Below are 15018 nucleotides of genomic sequence, written 5' to 3'. Positions count from 1 at the left end.
CACGCTCAAGCCTGTGACCTTGCGGTTTTGAACCTGGGACCTCAGCCAGATCAATCAGTGCTTTTATTTACTGTGCCATCATCGATCAGGTCCTGTTTTTTGTTTTATGTTCTGCAGGCTAAGAATGGTTTTTATGTTTTTAAATGGTTGGAAATTTTTTTTAAGCAAATTATATTTTATGACATGAAAAATGAAATTCAAATTTCAGTGTCTATAAATAAAGTTTTATTTGAACACAGCGACATTTCTTACTTTCAGTATTGTCTATAGATGCTTTTGTGCTACAATGGCAAGAGTTTGAATAATTGCTTCAGAGACAGGACCTGCAAAGGCTATAAAATACTCTGGCTATTTATAGGAAAAATTTACCAGTCCTTGCTATAAATGCTAAAGAGCCATTGAAGAATTCAGTCATGGACTAACATGATTTATATGTCAGTAGCTAATTTATATTTATATTTTAGTAACTAATATTGCTACAGCTGTGTCTCATATCACAGGTTTAGTTCCAGGCCACCACAATAAATGAGTCATAATCTTTTGCTGCCTTCAATTTCTTAAAAAGGGGGGGGCAACATCTGTGAGCAATAAAGTGAGTGCAGTAAAAACGAGGTATGTCTGTATTGGGTTAAACAAGGTTTGGCAAATTTTTCTCTTGATAGGCTTAACCCAAACTTACTGTAGGAAGGTTATTGTGATGTCTAAGAGGAGAATGTAGAGCAGGGGTTGTCAACCTTTTTATACCTACCGCCCACTTTTGTATCTCTGTTAGTAAAATTTTCTAACCGCCCACTGGTTCCACAGTAATGGTGATTTATAAAGTAGGGAAGTAACTTTACTTTATAAAATTTATAAAGCAGAGTTACAGCAAGTTAAAGCATATAATAATAATTACTTACCAAGTACTTTATGTCATATTTTTGCTAAGTTTGGCAGAATAAGTCTCTGTAAAACAACTTACTATAGTTAAATCTTTTTATTTATACTTTGGTTTCTCCGCTACCACCTACCATGAAAGCTGGAACACCCACTAGTGGGCGGTAGGGACCAGGTTGACTATCACTGATGTAGAGGGTAGCATTTTGGTGATGGTTTTGAAGAATAGGTTTTAGACTGTACCTCTGGGGCTCCAGATTAAACAGCTTGGAAGAATTTATCCCTGTCTAGTTTTAATGCCATGCCTCTTCTTGTTGTTTAGTCTTCTCTAAGCTCAGATTACCTTTTAAAATGCTTTTAAATTGAATTCAGATGAAAGCATTAAATCTATTTTTAACATGAATTAATTAAAGTACAGTAAATGAGAAACCTGCCAGTGCTTAATTGAAATTAACCTCAGGTCAGATTTTTAGTGTAGTTTTGTTTTATGTCTCAAATAACTGTATAATTATATATAATAATACCAAGTTATCTACATTTATCAAACTTCCTTTATTTTTTGGGGCACAAACACTAGATCCTGAAAATGAGGACTGTAAGTTATTAAATTAGCATAATAAAATGGGTAATTTTCTTTTGATTTATGTTAATATTAATTTATTTTCTCTTTGAATAGATGATGAATAAAGTGTTTGGAGGTACTGTGCACAAAAAAAGTATTAGAGAAGATGGAGTCTTCAGTATTAGTGTGGATAACACATGCTCACTATTCAGGTATTATAGATTTTTTAGATGAATAAGAATGATAGTAGATTGAAGTTGGTATTGTTACACTTCAGAGTTGGACAAAATCAAGGCCACAGTGCTGGCTAATAGTATTTGTCCTCTAGTTGTGTGCCAAGATGGCCAAGGAGGTAGTGATGCCAACTCAGAATAAGGAAAGCACTTAACCACGTAATTTAGAAGCACCTCTGCGGTCTTGAGCACCTATTTGGAGTGGCATTTTGTGACACTAACATTTGTAGTTCTTTCTTTTTACTCCTTGGTGCGGAGTGTGATTCTAAACATGGAAGCTAGATGTTGCGAATGGATACTGTTTTAAACTGTCCTTCATCTGGCATTTTTTTGCTGGATACTTCTTTAGCAAGCCCCCCATTTGTTGGACTCATTACTTCATATGTGCTTTGTCTCTCCTTTATGTACATGAACATAACTGTACCTGCTACACTATTTTTTTAATACAGTGAATGTATTAATTGATTTTATTGCTACATGATAATATGTGAGGTATATAGCTTTGATCTATTTAAAATTGATGAATGAACTGTTCACTAGCTTCCTAGAATTATTTATCTTCTGCCTTTAAAAAAAATCACTGCATTTTCATTCAGTTTTATAAAAGACCAGAAAACTTAAGTTTTAGTCACTTTCTTTTTTGGGTTTTTTCCATGTTTAGGGTAAAGCCCATTTTGATGGACTATTTGGTTACTTATTTGCTTCTTTTTTGACCTATATTTGATATTCTTTTATTGGCTTTATAATGGATAGAATAAATTTAAATTCCAGCAGTGCTGCACTATTACATATTTATTTCTATTTTCTTGATCTATACATATGGCAAACCAGTACTTCTAACACAAAAAAACAAACTTCAAGATGAATAAGTTCTGGGGAGCGAAGGTACAGCATTGTGACTACAGGTAACAACACTGTATTGTATGCTTGAAGAGAGTTGATTTTAAATGTTCTCACCATACACGAAAAATGGTTACTATGTGAAGTGATGGATGTGGTAACTAACCTTACTATGGTTAACATTTCACTATATATAATTACATTGTACACCCTAAACTTACACAGTGTTATTTGTCAATGATATTTCAATAAAGCTGGAAAAAATCAAAGCAAAAGAACCCATAAATTATGTCTTTAAGATATTTATGCATTGTGTTTTACTTTTTGTATGTTTAGGGGCCTTCAGAAGGAAGAAATTGTTTTGCTTACCCATGGAGATAGTGTAGACAAAGTAGCTGATGGATTCAAGGTTGTGGCACGTTCTGGAAACATTGTGGCAGGTGAAATTCTAAAACTTTTGTAGATTTTATTTTTCAAAATTTGTCTAAAGTGAGGTTATTGTGAAATCTCTGTAGAACTTATTTTACTGTCACTAACTGCTACATAAGGAGGAAGACTTTTATAAAGATTATGATACTAGAATTTTTATGTTTATTAGTTTTTTTTCCTGTTGCTAAAAATCTAAGTAATTCATATCAATTTTTATGTTTATAGAGGAAAAAATTATGAGGAATTACTGTGGGTGCTAGTTGAGTCTTTTTTTTTTTTTTTGAAGAGATAGTAAAACAGACTCCCTCCCATATGCACCCTGATCGGAATCCACCTGGCAGCTCCTGTCTGGGGCTGATGCTTGAATCAATCAAGTTATTTTTAGCACCTAAGGCTAATGCTTGGACCCTCTGAGCTATCATCAGTGCCCGGGGCCGATGCTTGAGCCAATAGAGCCACTGGCTGTGGGAGGAGAAGAGAGAGAAGGGGAGAGAGAGAGAAGCGGATGGTCACTTCTATGTGCCCTGACCGGAGATTGAATTCGAGACCTCCACATGCTGGGCCAAGCTAACTGACCAGGGCCTAGTTGAGTCTTTTCAATATGAAAAAGTTTTAATTTGTGATTTATTTTTTCCTGTGTAAAGGTATAGCAAATGAATCTAAAAAATTATATGGAGCACAGTTCCACCCTGAAGTTGGCCTTACAGAAAATGGGAAAGTAATACTGAAGAACTTCCTCTATGATATTGCTGGGTGCAGTGGGACCTTCACTGTGAAGAACAGAGAACTTGAGTGCATTCGAGAGATCAAAGAGAGAGTAGGCACATCAAAAGTTTTGGTAAGAAAATTTATGTCACTAATCCTAGAACTCAGAGCTGGCTTCCTTGGCATCTAGCCCTTCAGTGATGACTGAGGATCCTGTGCTCTGTGAGCTTTTGCAGTTACCATTCATTCCTTTGATACAGTATTTTTAGGTAATATTTGAAGCTGATAGTTTTTATTTTCTTTTTGCTTATAGTACCGAATTTGATTTTTCTCTTTATTTCACTCTAGGTTTTGCTCAGTGGTGGAGTAGACTCAACAGTTTGTACAGCTTTGCTGAATCGTGCTTTGAACCAAGATCAAGTCATTGCTGTGCACATTGATAATGGCTTTATGAGAAAAAGGGAAAGCCAGTCTGTAGAAGAGGCCCTCAAAAAACTTGGAATTCAGGTCAAAGGTATTAATGAATTCCAGAAAAGTTAATTTGCATATCGAGACTTGTTTATTCAGATCTAACCCTATGGTTTTAAGTAAGCACATTGCCTTAACCAAGTACGATTTTCCCAATCTCATGATTGGAACTATTTGTTATTTTTATATTATAATTATTTCTGGTTCAGGAGGGATCCCAGGATAAACTTAGAAACTGAATTATTCCTAATGTTCTATATAGATGAGTAGGTTACCATTCTCCAGCTCTCCTTGTACTCTTCTACTCATTCTCTTTCTTTTGTTGTCTTTTCCCACCCATACTATTTGTGCATGAGAATACCCAAGCCGACCTACAACAGGTATAAATATCCACATTATTTTACAAACAAAGGCTTTTAGGGAGAAGAGGACTGAAAAATCTAAAGTCACTTTTTTTTAGACCACTGATAACTTCTTAGGTCATAACTGTATTTACATTTGTGGAAATCTTTTTTTTTTTAAAACAAAGTATAATCAGTAGTTAGAGTAAAATTGAGTCAATAGTTTAATGATACAAACCATATATATTACTGAATTAATTAAAATTGATGCCAAGAGGTTGAATATAAATAAAATGAAGACTTATAGTTAAATATGAAACGAAGACAAATCTGTTTCTCCTTTTGAAGTTTCGCTATAATGACATGGACATGAAACAAGTGTAATGCCACAGGACAAGAATAGAGGGGTGGGGCTAGGACTAATGGTTTCACCAAAATGCTGGAAAGGAGAAAGCAGATGGATAAAGTGGATTATCGCTAAAGCTAATGAAGTTCAAGTTTCTCAAGCCCTCCCAAACCAAACCTTTCCAAACTCCTGGGAGGGACTTTAGTATTCACACAGTCATATATTTCTATGAAATTTGCAAGTGAGATATTTTAATAATTTGTAGTTAATTAAGTTGACTTTGTTTTCTCACTCTAACTTGCTCTCTGTTGGGTGGTATTTGAATGGCCATGGGCATTTTGGGATTAGATTTGGGACGGTGAACGCAAAGCTTACAGATGATGTGTTGTAGAATTGTGCACCTGAAACCTGTATAATTTTGTTACCAGTGCCCCCCAATAACTTCAATTAAAAAAAGTTTAAAAGATGAGTTAAGTGTACATTTCATTTGGGTCTAGTAGCACAGGCATGCCTGAGAGATGCTATGAGCTCCATTCCAGACCATTGTAGCAAAGTGAGGTACATATTCTGCTGGTGGAGGGTCTTGTTTCAATTTGTAGAAATGTAACATCTGTGAGCTGCAGTGAAGCAGAGTGCAGTGAAACGAGGTATGCCTGTATACATGTGACATGTAGGTGTTTCTATGTATAGTTAAGTTCATCTTAGCCATCCTAGCATTAACCTGCGGTGTTTTAAATACTTGATTTGTTATTCTTTTCCTTGAAAGGGGCCTCCAAATTGTAAAAATTTTTAGCCCCACAAAAACCTGCATCTGTCCTAATAACTGACAGTAGAATGTAGGACTCTGAAACATTGGGTGGGAGTAAGAGAAGGAAGCCAGTAAAATGCAAGGTTTCTGGGAGGCACAGGAATTGGAAGTCTTGGCTTTCTTGTGGGATATTGTTCTGGGGGTGAGCCTAAAGTAGATTTGTTGGAAATCTGGGAAGCAGATTCTTTTCCATAACACAGGAACAAATTGCTGCTATCCCTCTCTATCAGAAGATGAGATTTATTCTCCAAAGAGGCTAAGCAGGAGAGGCTTTGGACTTGGACATATCAATACCAGGTATAATTGAAGGGGGATTATACATGAAAACAGTAGGATTAAGTAGAAATTTATATACTGAATGGTGACTCCCTCCGCCACCACTTCCTTGTTCTACTATTGATAGGCAGGAAATTGGAGGTGTCTTCTCTGGAATAATTGAGGAGCTTAAGAGAAAAGACCCACAAATTCTCTGGCAGTTCCCCAATGAAATAGCCAACTGCCTCGTCATCTTACAGTGAAGTCCACCAGTTGTTTAGCCTTATTACCAAATGGAGAGCTCAGTCAGTATTTGAATACTAAACATATGATGTCATGAACATAGTTTTTCAAGAGACAAGTTAATTTGTAGTTCTCAGAAGTTGAGAACTTCCTGTGTATGAACCATTCTTTTAACTCCTGTGGAACCATGTTTTTTGCTGTCACTTTTGCTTGTTGCAATTGTGGAACACTGAATAGAAGAAAAACAACCAGCATAATTTATGATATCATGAGCCTAGATCATTAAATGTCATAGGACTCACTAAAGAATAAAATTTAAAGAGTGCCTGTGTAGACTTTATTATTAATCATGGTTTATTGGTAGTCCTGGTTATATGTAGACAAATTATTGGGAGACTAAAGGATCTATGTTTTTTTTCTATAGTTTGATTTGTTAGAATAATTTTTAAAATCTTCTTTTCGATTAAAACATGTTTCTGCTCTCTTGCCCAGTGATAAATGCTGCTCATTCTTTCTACAATGGAACAACAACTCTACCAATATCAGATGAAGACAGAACTCCACGAAAAAGAATTAGTAAAACATTAAATATGACTACAAGTCCTGAGGAGAAAAGAAAAATCATTGGGGATACTTTTGTTAAGGTACTTTTTTTAATATTCACAACGTGTAGTATTTTTTATGTGAATTTAAGTGTTTGTTTTTCCTTGTCATATCAAATAACCAGGTTCGCTGATTAATTTTGATTTTTTGTTTAGCTAGGGTTTTACTGTATTATATAGACTAGTAAAACTTTTATATTTAAAAATGTGTATACTTAGGTTGTGCTATTGTTTTAACTAAGAATAGATATTTTCAGTTGATTCTAGACTTTCTGTATTTCAGTTGTTAGTTTTTAGCTTTTGGAGGAAAAGTCTACACATGTTTTTGAATCATATTAAAGCATGTTCTTTTTTATTTTTTTGTGACTCAGAGACAGAGAGAGGGACAGATAGGGAGAGACAGACAGGAAGGGAGAGAGATGAGAAGCATCCATTCTTTGTTGCAGCTGCCTAGTTGTTCAGTGATTGCTTTTTCATATGGGCCTTGACCGGGGGGCTTCAGCAGACCGAGTGACCCCTTGCTCAAGCCAGCGACCTTGGGTTCAAGCTGGTGAGCTGTGCTTATATCAGATGAGCCCGCACTCAAGCTGGCGACCTAGGGGTTTTGAACTTGGGTCCTCTGTGTCTCAGTCCGACGCTGTATCCATTGCACCACTGTCTGGTCAGGCTAAAGCATGTTTTTTAAAGAACATATATTCTTTTGTTTTTGTATTTTTCTGAAGTGAGAAGCAGGGAGGTTTAGAGACAGACTCCTGCATGCGCCCAACCTTGATCCACCGGGCATGCCCACTGTGGGCAATGCTCCGCCCATCTGGAGCTCTTGCTCCGTTGCAATCTGTGCCATGTTAGTGCCTGAGGTGGAGGCCATGGAACCATCCTTAGCTTCCGGGCCAGCTTTGCTCCAATGGAGGCTTGGCTGCAGGAGGGGAAGAGAGAGACAGAGAGAAAGGAGAGGGGGAGGGGTGGAGAAGCAGATGGGCGCTTCTCCTGTGTGCCCTGGTCAGGAATCAAACCCGGGACTTCCACATTCCAGGCTGACGGTGTACCGCTTAGCCAAACTAACCAGGGACAACATATGTTTTTAAAGGGATTTATTTTGGGAGTTGGTGGATTTTATCTAGTCAGTATTGCACAGGACTATAAAAAATTTAGCTGAAAGTATAATATTTTGCTGTCAAAAAGATTCACCTTTTATTTTTATTTTTTTATTTTATTTTATTTTTTTTTCATTTTTCTGAAGCTGGAAACAGGGAGAGACAGTCAGACAGACTCCCGCATGCGCCCGACCGGGATCCACCCGGCACGCCCACCAGGGGCGGTGCTCTGCCCCCCAGGGGGCGATGCTCTGCCCATCCTGGGCGTCGCCATATTGCGACCGGAGCCACTCTAGCGCCTGAGGCAGAGGCCACAGAGCCATGCCCAGCGCCCGGGCCATCTTTGCTCCAATGGAGCCTTGGCTGCGGGAGGGGAAGAGAGAGACAGAGAGGAAAGCGCGGCGGAGGGGTGGAGAAGCAAATGGGCGCTTCTCCAGTGTGCCCTGGCCGGGAATCGAACCCGGGTCCTCCGCACGCCAGGCCGACGCTCTACCGCTGAGCCAACCGGCCAGGGCCAAGATTCACCTTTTAAAAGGCTGTTTTTACTCCTGTTGGTTATAGATTGCCAATGAAGTTATTGGAGAAATGAACCTAAAACCTGAGGAGGTTTTCCTTGCACAAGGTACTTTACGGCCTGATCTAATTGAAAGTGCATCTCTTGTTGCAAGTGACAAAGCTGAACTCATCAAAACCCATCACAATGACACAGAGCTTATCAGAAAGTTGAGAGAAGAGGTAAAAACTTATGTGAATTTTCCTATAAAGCCTCTTTCCTCCCTTAACCATTTAAGTGTATAGTTTGATAGTGTGAGTTGTATTTGCATTGTTGTGAAACAGGTTTCCATAGCTTTCTTCTTGTAAAACTGAAACTCTATATCACTAAACAACAGCCACCTTTTTCTCCTAATTCTTTTGTGTGTATATACATATTTTGTTTATTCATTTACCTGTCAGTAGACATTTGGTTGCTTCCACCTTTGGCTATTGTGAATTGTTCTTTGAATGTGGGTTTGCAAATATTTCTTGTAGATCCAGCTTTCAATTCTTTTGGATATATACCAAAAAGTGGGATTTTTGAAGCTTCCTTAAATTTTTTATATTATTTCCATATTATATTCCCATCAACAATGCCAAATTTCTAATTTTTACACTTTGACAACACTTGTTATTTTTTGTTGTTTTAGTAGTAGCTATCATAATGTCTGTGAATGATCTATCTGTCACTGTTTTGGGCATCTTAGTGAATGTATAGTGGTATCTCATATGGTTTTGATTTGCATTTCCTCAGTCACTAATGATGTTAAGTATCTTTCCATGTGCTTGTTGGCTGTTTGTGTATCTTCTTGGGGAAATATCAGTTCAGATCTTTTGCTTTTGTTTAAATTGGTTTATCTTTTATTGAATTGTGTTCTTTTTATGTTCTAATTATATATCCTTTGTAAGATATGTGATCTGCTTTCTGTGGGTGGTCTTTTCATTCTCTTGATGGTATCATTTGGAGACTTTTATTATGAAACACTAGTATATTTTCAACTTGCCTTGTATTCTAATGAGAACTATATTAGTTGGTGGGTAGGTTTGCCTTGATTTATTTGTATTTAAAAGGTTTATGTTTAAAATGTGTCTCAGATTAAGATAAAATCACTAACATGTTTCTCTAATGCCTATAAAAACACAGGAAAAAATGAAGTTTCAAAAAGTGATTTTTAAATCTAAGTTAAAAGACAACAGTGAAAGCCAGTAATATGTTACTCTTTGTTTTCTATGTCATTTTGGTTACTAATTTGAATTTGCCTTTTTCCCCTGTAGGGAAAAGTGATAGAACCTCTGAAGGATTTTCATAAAGATGAAGTAAGAATTTTAGGCAGACAACTTGGACTTCCAGAAGAGTTAGTTTCCAGGCATCCATTTCCAGGTAAATTTAAAAATTGAATTCTGTTTGATTTGTTCTTAGACCTTTATGATGAAGAAAAACCAATTGAAACAATTTTGAAATAATTTGTTATCATGGAATATATGTAACGAGAGAAAGAAAAGGGTGAGTAGGGATTAAACCTTCTTTTTAGTATCTAGTGTGTATACTTTATTTTGTAAATACAGGGGATCATCGGGTTACAATATAGTTTTCGTTCCTATGACAGTGACGTAGCCCGAATTTTGGTGTAAGTTGAAACACAGCCTAGCCTAAGTCACTTACCTATCCGAACACAGTTGTAAAATTGTAACCTGGAACATAAAAACACAACTAAACCACAGAAAAAGGAAAAGAACATAAATATACTGTACTGTAGTACCAGAAGAAATGACAAAAAATGAGTAAAACAAAGGACAACGGTAATGGCATAAACTGAAACACTCATGTCTCAAATTTTTAAGTTTTTATGGGAGAGATCATTGTAAATTCAAAGCGTTGTATGTTGAGACTGTTGTAATGCCGGACGCCCTGTACTTATTTTTCCACTATATTTATGTTTAAATATTATACCATCCCTGTAAGTCTAGCATGCAGTGTTGCCTTCAGATGAGAAAACTAAGGCAAAGAGATATTTTAATAACATTGCCGCACAATTCTTGATGTCAGAGCTGGGATTTGTATGTTTTTTCTATAATACCATGATGGAAGACAGGGTTAAAACTTGGTTCTCTGAAATCCTTATACCATGGCTCACTATTTTTTTTTTTTTTTTACAGAGACAGAGAGAGTCAGAGAGAGGGATAGATAGGGACAGACGGACAGGAACGGAGAGAGATGAGAAGCATCAATCATCAGTTTTTCGTTGCGACACCTTAGTTATTCATTGATTGCTTTCTCATATATGCCTTGACTGGGCCTTCAGCAGACTGAGTAACCCCTTTCTCGAGCCAGCGACCTTGGGTCCAAGCTGGTGAACTTTGTTCAAACCAGATGAGCCTGTGCTCAAGCTGGCAACCTTGGGGTCTCGATCCTGGGTCCTTCACATCCCAGTCCGACGCTCTTATCCACTGCGCCACCGCCTGGTCAGGCATGGCTCACTTTTTGTATAAGTACCGCGGCGCTAACCGATTGCACCACTGGAGCTCCCGGCTCACTTTTTGAACGGCTGAACCACTTCTTTGCACAGGTTGTGTGTAACTGATTGATGAACAAATAAAAAATAGCTTAAATAGTCATTTACTGTCATATGGAAAAATAATTAGAGGTGATTATTTGTTTAAAGTTAAGACCAAGGCCCTGGCCGGTTGGCTCAGCGGTAGAGCATCGGCCTGGCGTGCGGGGGACCCGGGTTCGATTCCCGGCCAGGGCACATAGGAGAAGCGCCCATTTGCTTCTCCACCCCCCCCCCTCCTTCCTCTCTGTCTCTCTCTTCCCCTCCCACAGCCAAGGCTCCATTGGAACAAAGATGGCCCGGGCGCTGGGGATGGCTCCTTGGCCTCTGCCCCAGGCGCTAGAGTGGCTCTGGTTGCGGCAGAGCGACGCCCCAGAGGGGCAGAGCATCACCCCCTGGTGGGCAGAGAGTTGCCCCTGGTGGGCGTGCCGGGTGGATCCCAGTCGGGCGCATGCGGGAGTCTGTCTGACTGTCTCTCCCCTTTTCCAGCTTCAGAAAAATACCAAATAAATAAATAAATAAATAAAGTTAAGACCAAGAATCTTAACCTGTTTTTATTATGAATTCTTGAGTTTGAGCACGTCTTCTTTCTCAATTTCTAACTCTCATCATTTGGTGATGAGTTGAGAGAATAGTCTGGTTAAATTAAAAAACAGTAATAGTTCAACTGTATTTTAGTAAAATCTAGAATATACAAAAGTGACATATGGAGAAAAATATGGAACCTTTTATTCAAACATGTCAAATGAAACAATACTAGAAAGTTTAATTCAAATTATATTTTGAAACTTTGAAAAAATAGTAATAGTTCACATTTCTTGAGTTCTGGTGTGTGCTAGACATTCTGCTAAATATTTTTCACACATTGTTTTATTTGACCCTCACAATACAATGTACTTGCAGTGGTGATATGCCAATTATATCTCAGTGAAATTGGGAAAAAACAAAGTGGCACTTGGGTTTTAATTTTTGGAAGGATTTTATATTTTGGAATAGTGACATTTTTATATAAAATTTTCATATTAAATACCACTGTTACTCTTCTATTTAGGTCCTGGCCTGGCAATCAGAGTAATATGTGCTGAAGAACCTTATATTTGTAAGGACTTTCCTGAAACCAACAATATTTTGAAAATAGTAGCTGATTTCTCTGCAAGTGTTAAAAAGGTAATAATTTATATTAAATTTATATATTATGGGAGCTCTAAACAGACAGCTAACCAGTACAAGGAATTAAATGTATTGTTATTGTACTGCGGAATTTACAGTGACTTTATTAGAATTTAATTATTTGAATATTCATAGTAATTTAATCTTTGAAATGACTATGAAGAAAATATTCTACAGAGACACCTAAATACAGACTTTTATTTCTAGTCATACAGCAGATTGGATATTCTGAATCCTTAAAAATGTTAGCTATGAAAAGGTGTATTAAAATATTATATGTGTTGCAAGAAAGCAAGGAGAATTATTTTAGCTTCAAATTGAGGAGGAATAGAAAAATCTATTACTTCTGTAAATTTGGTGCCTAAATTTATAATCTGTGTGGTTTGAAAAACTGCCAGAATTCAATTCTAATTTAAAGTGAACCTTGTTTGGTGGTGGTTCTAGGTGTAGGGCAGGAAGCAGTGTAAATAAATGGACTCTTTGGAGTATCTTCAATTGGGATTCAAAGAATTCCCATACATACAGTTCCAACAAATAAGAGCTTACAGTAAAAAATTACGAAGTATAGAAGAAGCAAGGTATCATGAATGAGAGGTAGTAGAAACTAGCAAAACCCCTCAAATACTTCAAATACTAGAATTAGCATAGGGGTCTCAAACTCGCGTTTGAGACTAATCCACTAACGTGGATTGGGCCGCGAGTTTGAGACCCCTGAATTGAAAGAAGCAATTTATAATAAGGTATATGCTAAGAGGCTATCAAAAATGGGCAGTTTTTAAAAAATTAAGTTCTAGAAATGAAAATAACAAATTAAAAACAGCTAAAGAAAGACATTAAATTATGTAGAAATTAGAATAAAACATCAAAGGGAAAATAGGGGTGGAAGAAATTAAGGTAGGATAAAGCCTGACCAGGTAGTGGCGCAATGGATAGAGTGTCGGACTGGGATGCGGAGGACCCAGGTTCGTAACCCTGATGTCACTGGCTTGAGCACGGGCTCATCAGCTTGAGCGTGGCGTCACTGGCTTGAGTCTGGGATCATAGACATGACCTCATGTTCACTAACTTGAGCCCAAAGGTTGCTGGCTTGAGCCCAAGGTCTCTGGCTTGAGCAAGGGGTCACTCGCTCTGCTGTAGCCCTTCTGTAAAGGTACATATGAGAAAGCAATCAAGTGAACAACTAAGGAGCTGCAACAAAGAATTGATGCTTCTCATCTCCCTTCCTGTCTGTCTGCCCCTAACAGTCTCTCTCTCTGTCTCTGTCAAAAAAAAAAAAAAAAAAAAAAAAAAAAAGATAGGATGGAAAGGTCAACCTTAACATATTTTCAGAAGGAGATAATAGACACAAGTATTTGAATGCCTCCATTCTGGTTAAAGACCATGTCTCAAGATTCAGCAAAACATAATCTATCTCTGTCAGAATAAAGGAAAGGAGTTTGACACTGTGCATACCTAGCAAAACTCCACACTGCCAAAGACAAAGCAGCCGCAGAGAAAAGATTAATTTACCTAACAAAGGGAAGACTGTTATACAGAAAACAATGGTAAAAGCAAGGAGAAGTCAAGGTCCTAAGAGAAAATAATTGTTCACAATAGTGGACAGATATATTATCTTCTAATATCAGATAAACAGAAATTACCACCAACAGTCTATTACTTAAGGAACTCAATAAAGGAGGTGGTTTTTAATCCTGGTTATGTATTGGAATCTGGGGAAGCTTTTGAAGTATACTGTGATTGGACCCCTTCTTCCTAGTGTCCTACTTACCCTGGGATGGAACCTGATCATACCGTGTAATTTGAGTGTGCAGTTAGGCTTGAGAACCTCTGTTTAAAAGACTGATTGTAGAAGTGAAAGGATCCCTGGAGAAAGATCTGAGATATGAGAAAAAAAATGGTCAACACAGAAAATGGTAAATGGGTAAAATTCAAGCGAACATGGAATAAAATGAAAATAATGATCTATAATTTTTGGTGTTTATTTTAAAACTGTTACAATGATATATAGCTAAAGTCGCATGTGAACCACAAGGGGATTGATTGGAATTAAAGCATTTAAAGATGTTCGCATTGTTTGCCAGGAGGTTAGAGAGATTTATTTTCTTTAGTCAGATATGCACACTAACATTTAATGGGAACTATTAAAAGAACAAAAATAGAGGGTTTAACTTTAAAACTAGGAAAGGGGTAATAAATGATCTTGGAGAAATCTCAGTTCAGAATGTACGAAAGAAAAAAGAAACAGAAAAAGTGGGACAAATAGAAACCACTGAATAAAACGGTAGAATGAAATCTAGTCATATCGTTAACCCACAATTAATTAAAAAGAATAGCATCTATAGGTAAGACATAGATTGTAAAACTAGATTGAAAAGTAAAATCTAACTATATAGTCTCCTTACCTGTGGATAGAAGGGGTGAGAGTGAAAGAATGGAAAAACATATACCAGACAAATAAACCAAAAAAAGAAGAGGGAGGATTAATTTCAGACAAAACTGACTGTATGGCAAAACATTTTATTAGAGATTAGGAGATTTATGAGGCATGTCAAGAGGATTTAAACCTAGTTGTATATAAATTTAATATGTATTTCTTACCTTGATACTTAATATCTCATTCCAGTAGCCCTCAGGAATGAAATTCTAATATACTGCATGGCACACATAAGTCAAAGAGAAATACCCAAAATATATATTGCTATAGAGCAGTAACTGTAGATATGTAAGATAGTAATAGATACAAAATAATGAGTACCTTATTTCTGGAAACTGTTAAGAAATATCTCTGGTTTTCTCAGCCACATACACTATTACAAAGAGTCAAAGCCTGCACAACAGAAGAGGACCAGGAGAAGCTGATGCAAATCACAAGTCTGCATTCGCTGAATGCCTTCCTGCTGCCAGTTAAAACTGTAGGAGTGCAGGTAAGTTGTGTGAATTCACTGACCTGTGACATATCT

The 15018-nt window shown here is 37.1% G+C and overlaps 1 protein-coding gene across 1 annotated transcript in view; it reads left to right on the top strand.

Moving 5' to 3' along the window:
• The window catches only part of GMPS (guanine monophosphate synthase), a 47609-nt gene that overhangs the window by 22841 nt on the left and 9750 nt on the right, over nucleotides 1–15018 (top strand). The window contains exons 4-12 of the mRNA XM_066369869.1: nucleotides 1553–1650; nucleotides 2848–2951; nucleotides 3585–3778; nucleotides 3994–4159; nucleotides 6599–6750; nucleotides 8364–8537; nucleotides 9612–9717; nucleotides 11940–12055; nucleotides 14857–14982. Coding sequence (XP_066225966.1) covers nucleotides 1553–1650; nucleotides 2848–2951; nucleotides 3585–3778; nucleotides 3994–4159; nucleotides 6599–6750; nucleotides 8364–8537; nucleotides 9612–9717; nucleotides 11940–12055; nucleotides 14857–14982 — 1236 coding nt within the window. The remainder of the gene's footprint in view (nucleotides 1–1552; nucleotides 1651–2847; nucleotides 2952–3584; nucleotides 3779–3993; nucleotides 4160–6598; nucleotides 6751–8363; nucleotides 8538–9611; nucleotides 9718–11939; nucleotides 12056–14856; nucleotides 14983–15018) is intronic.

This window comes from Saccopteryx leptura, chromosome 2 (assembly GCF_036850995.1).
Source record: "Saccopteryx leptura isolate mSacLep1 chromosome 2, mSacLep1_pri_phased_curated, whole genome shotgun sequence".
Taxonomy (NCBI): Eukaryota; Metazoa; Chordata; class Mammalia; order Chiroptera; family Emballonuridae; genus Saccopteryx; species Saccopteryx leptura.
Note: the sequence above shows the minus strand (reverse complement) of the source record. Positions and strands in the feature narration are given on the sequence as shown.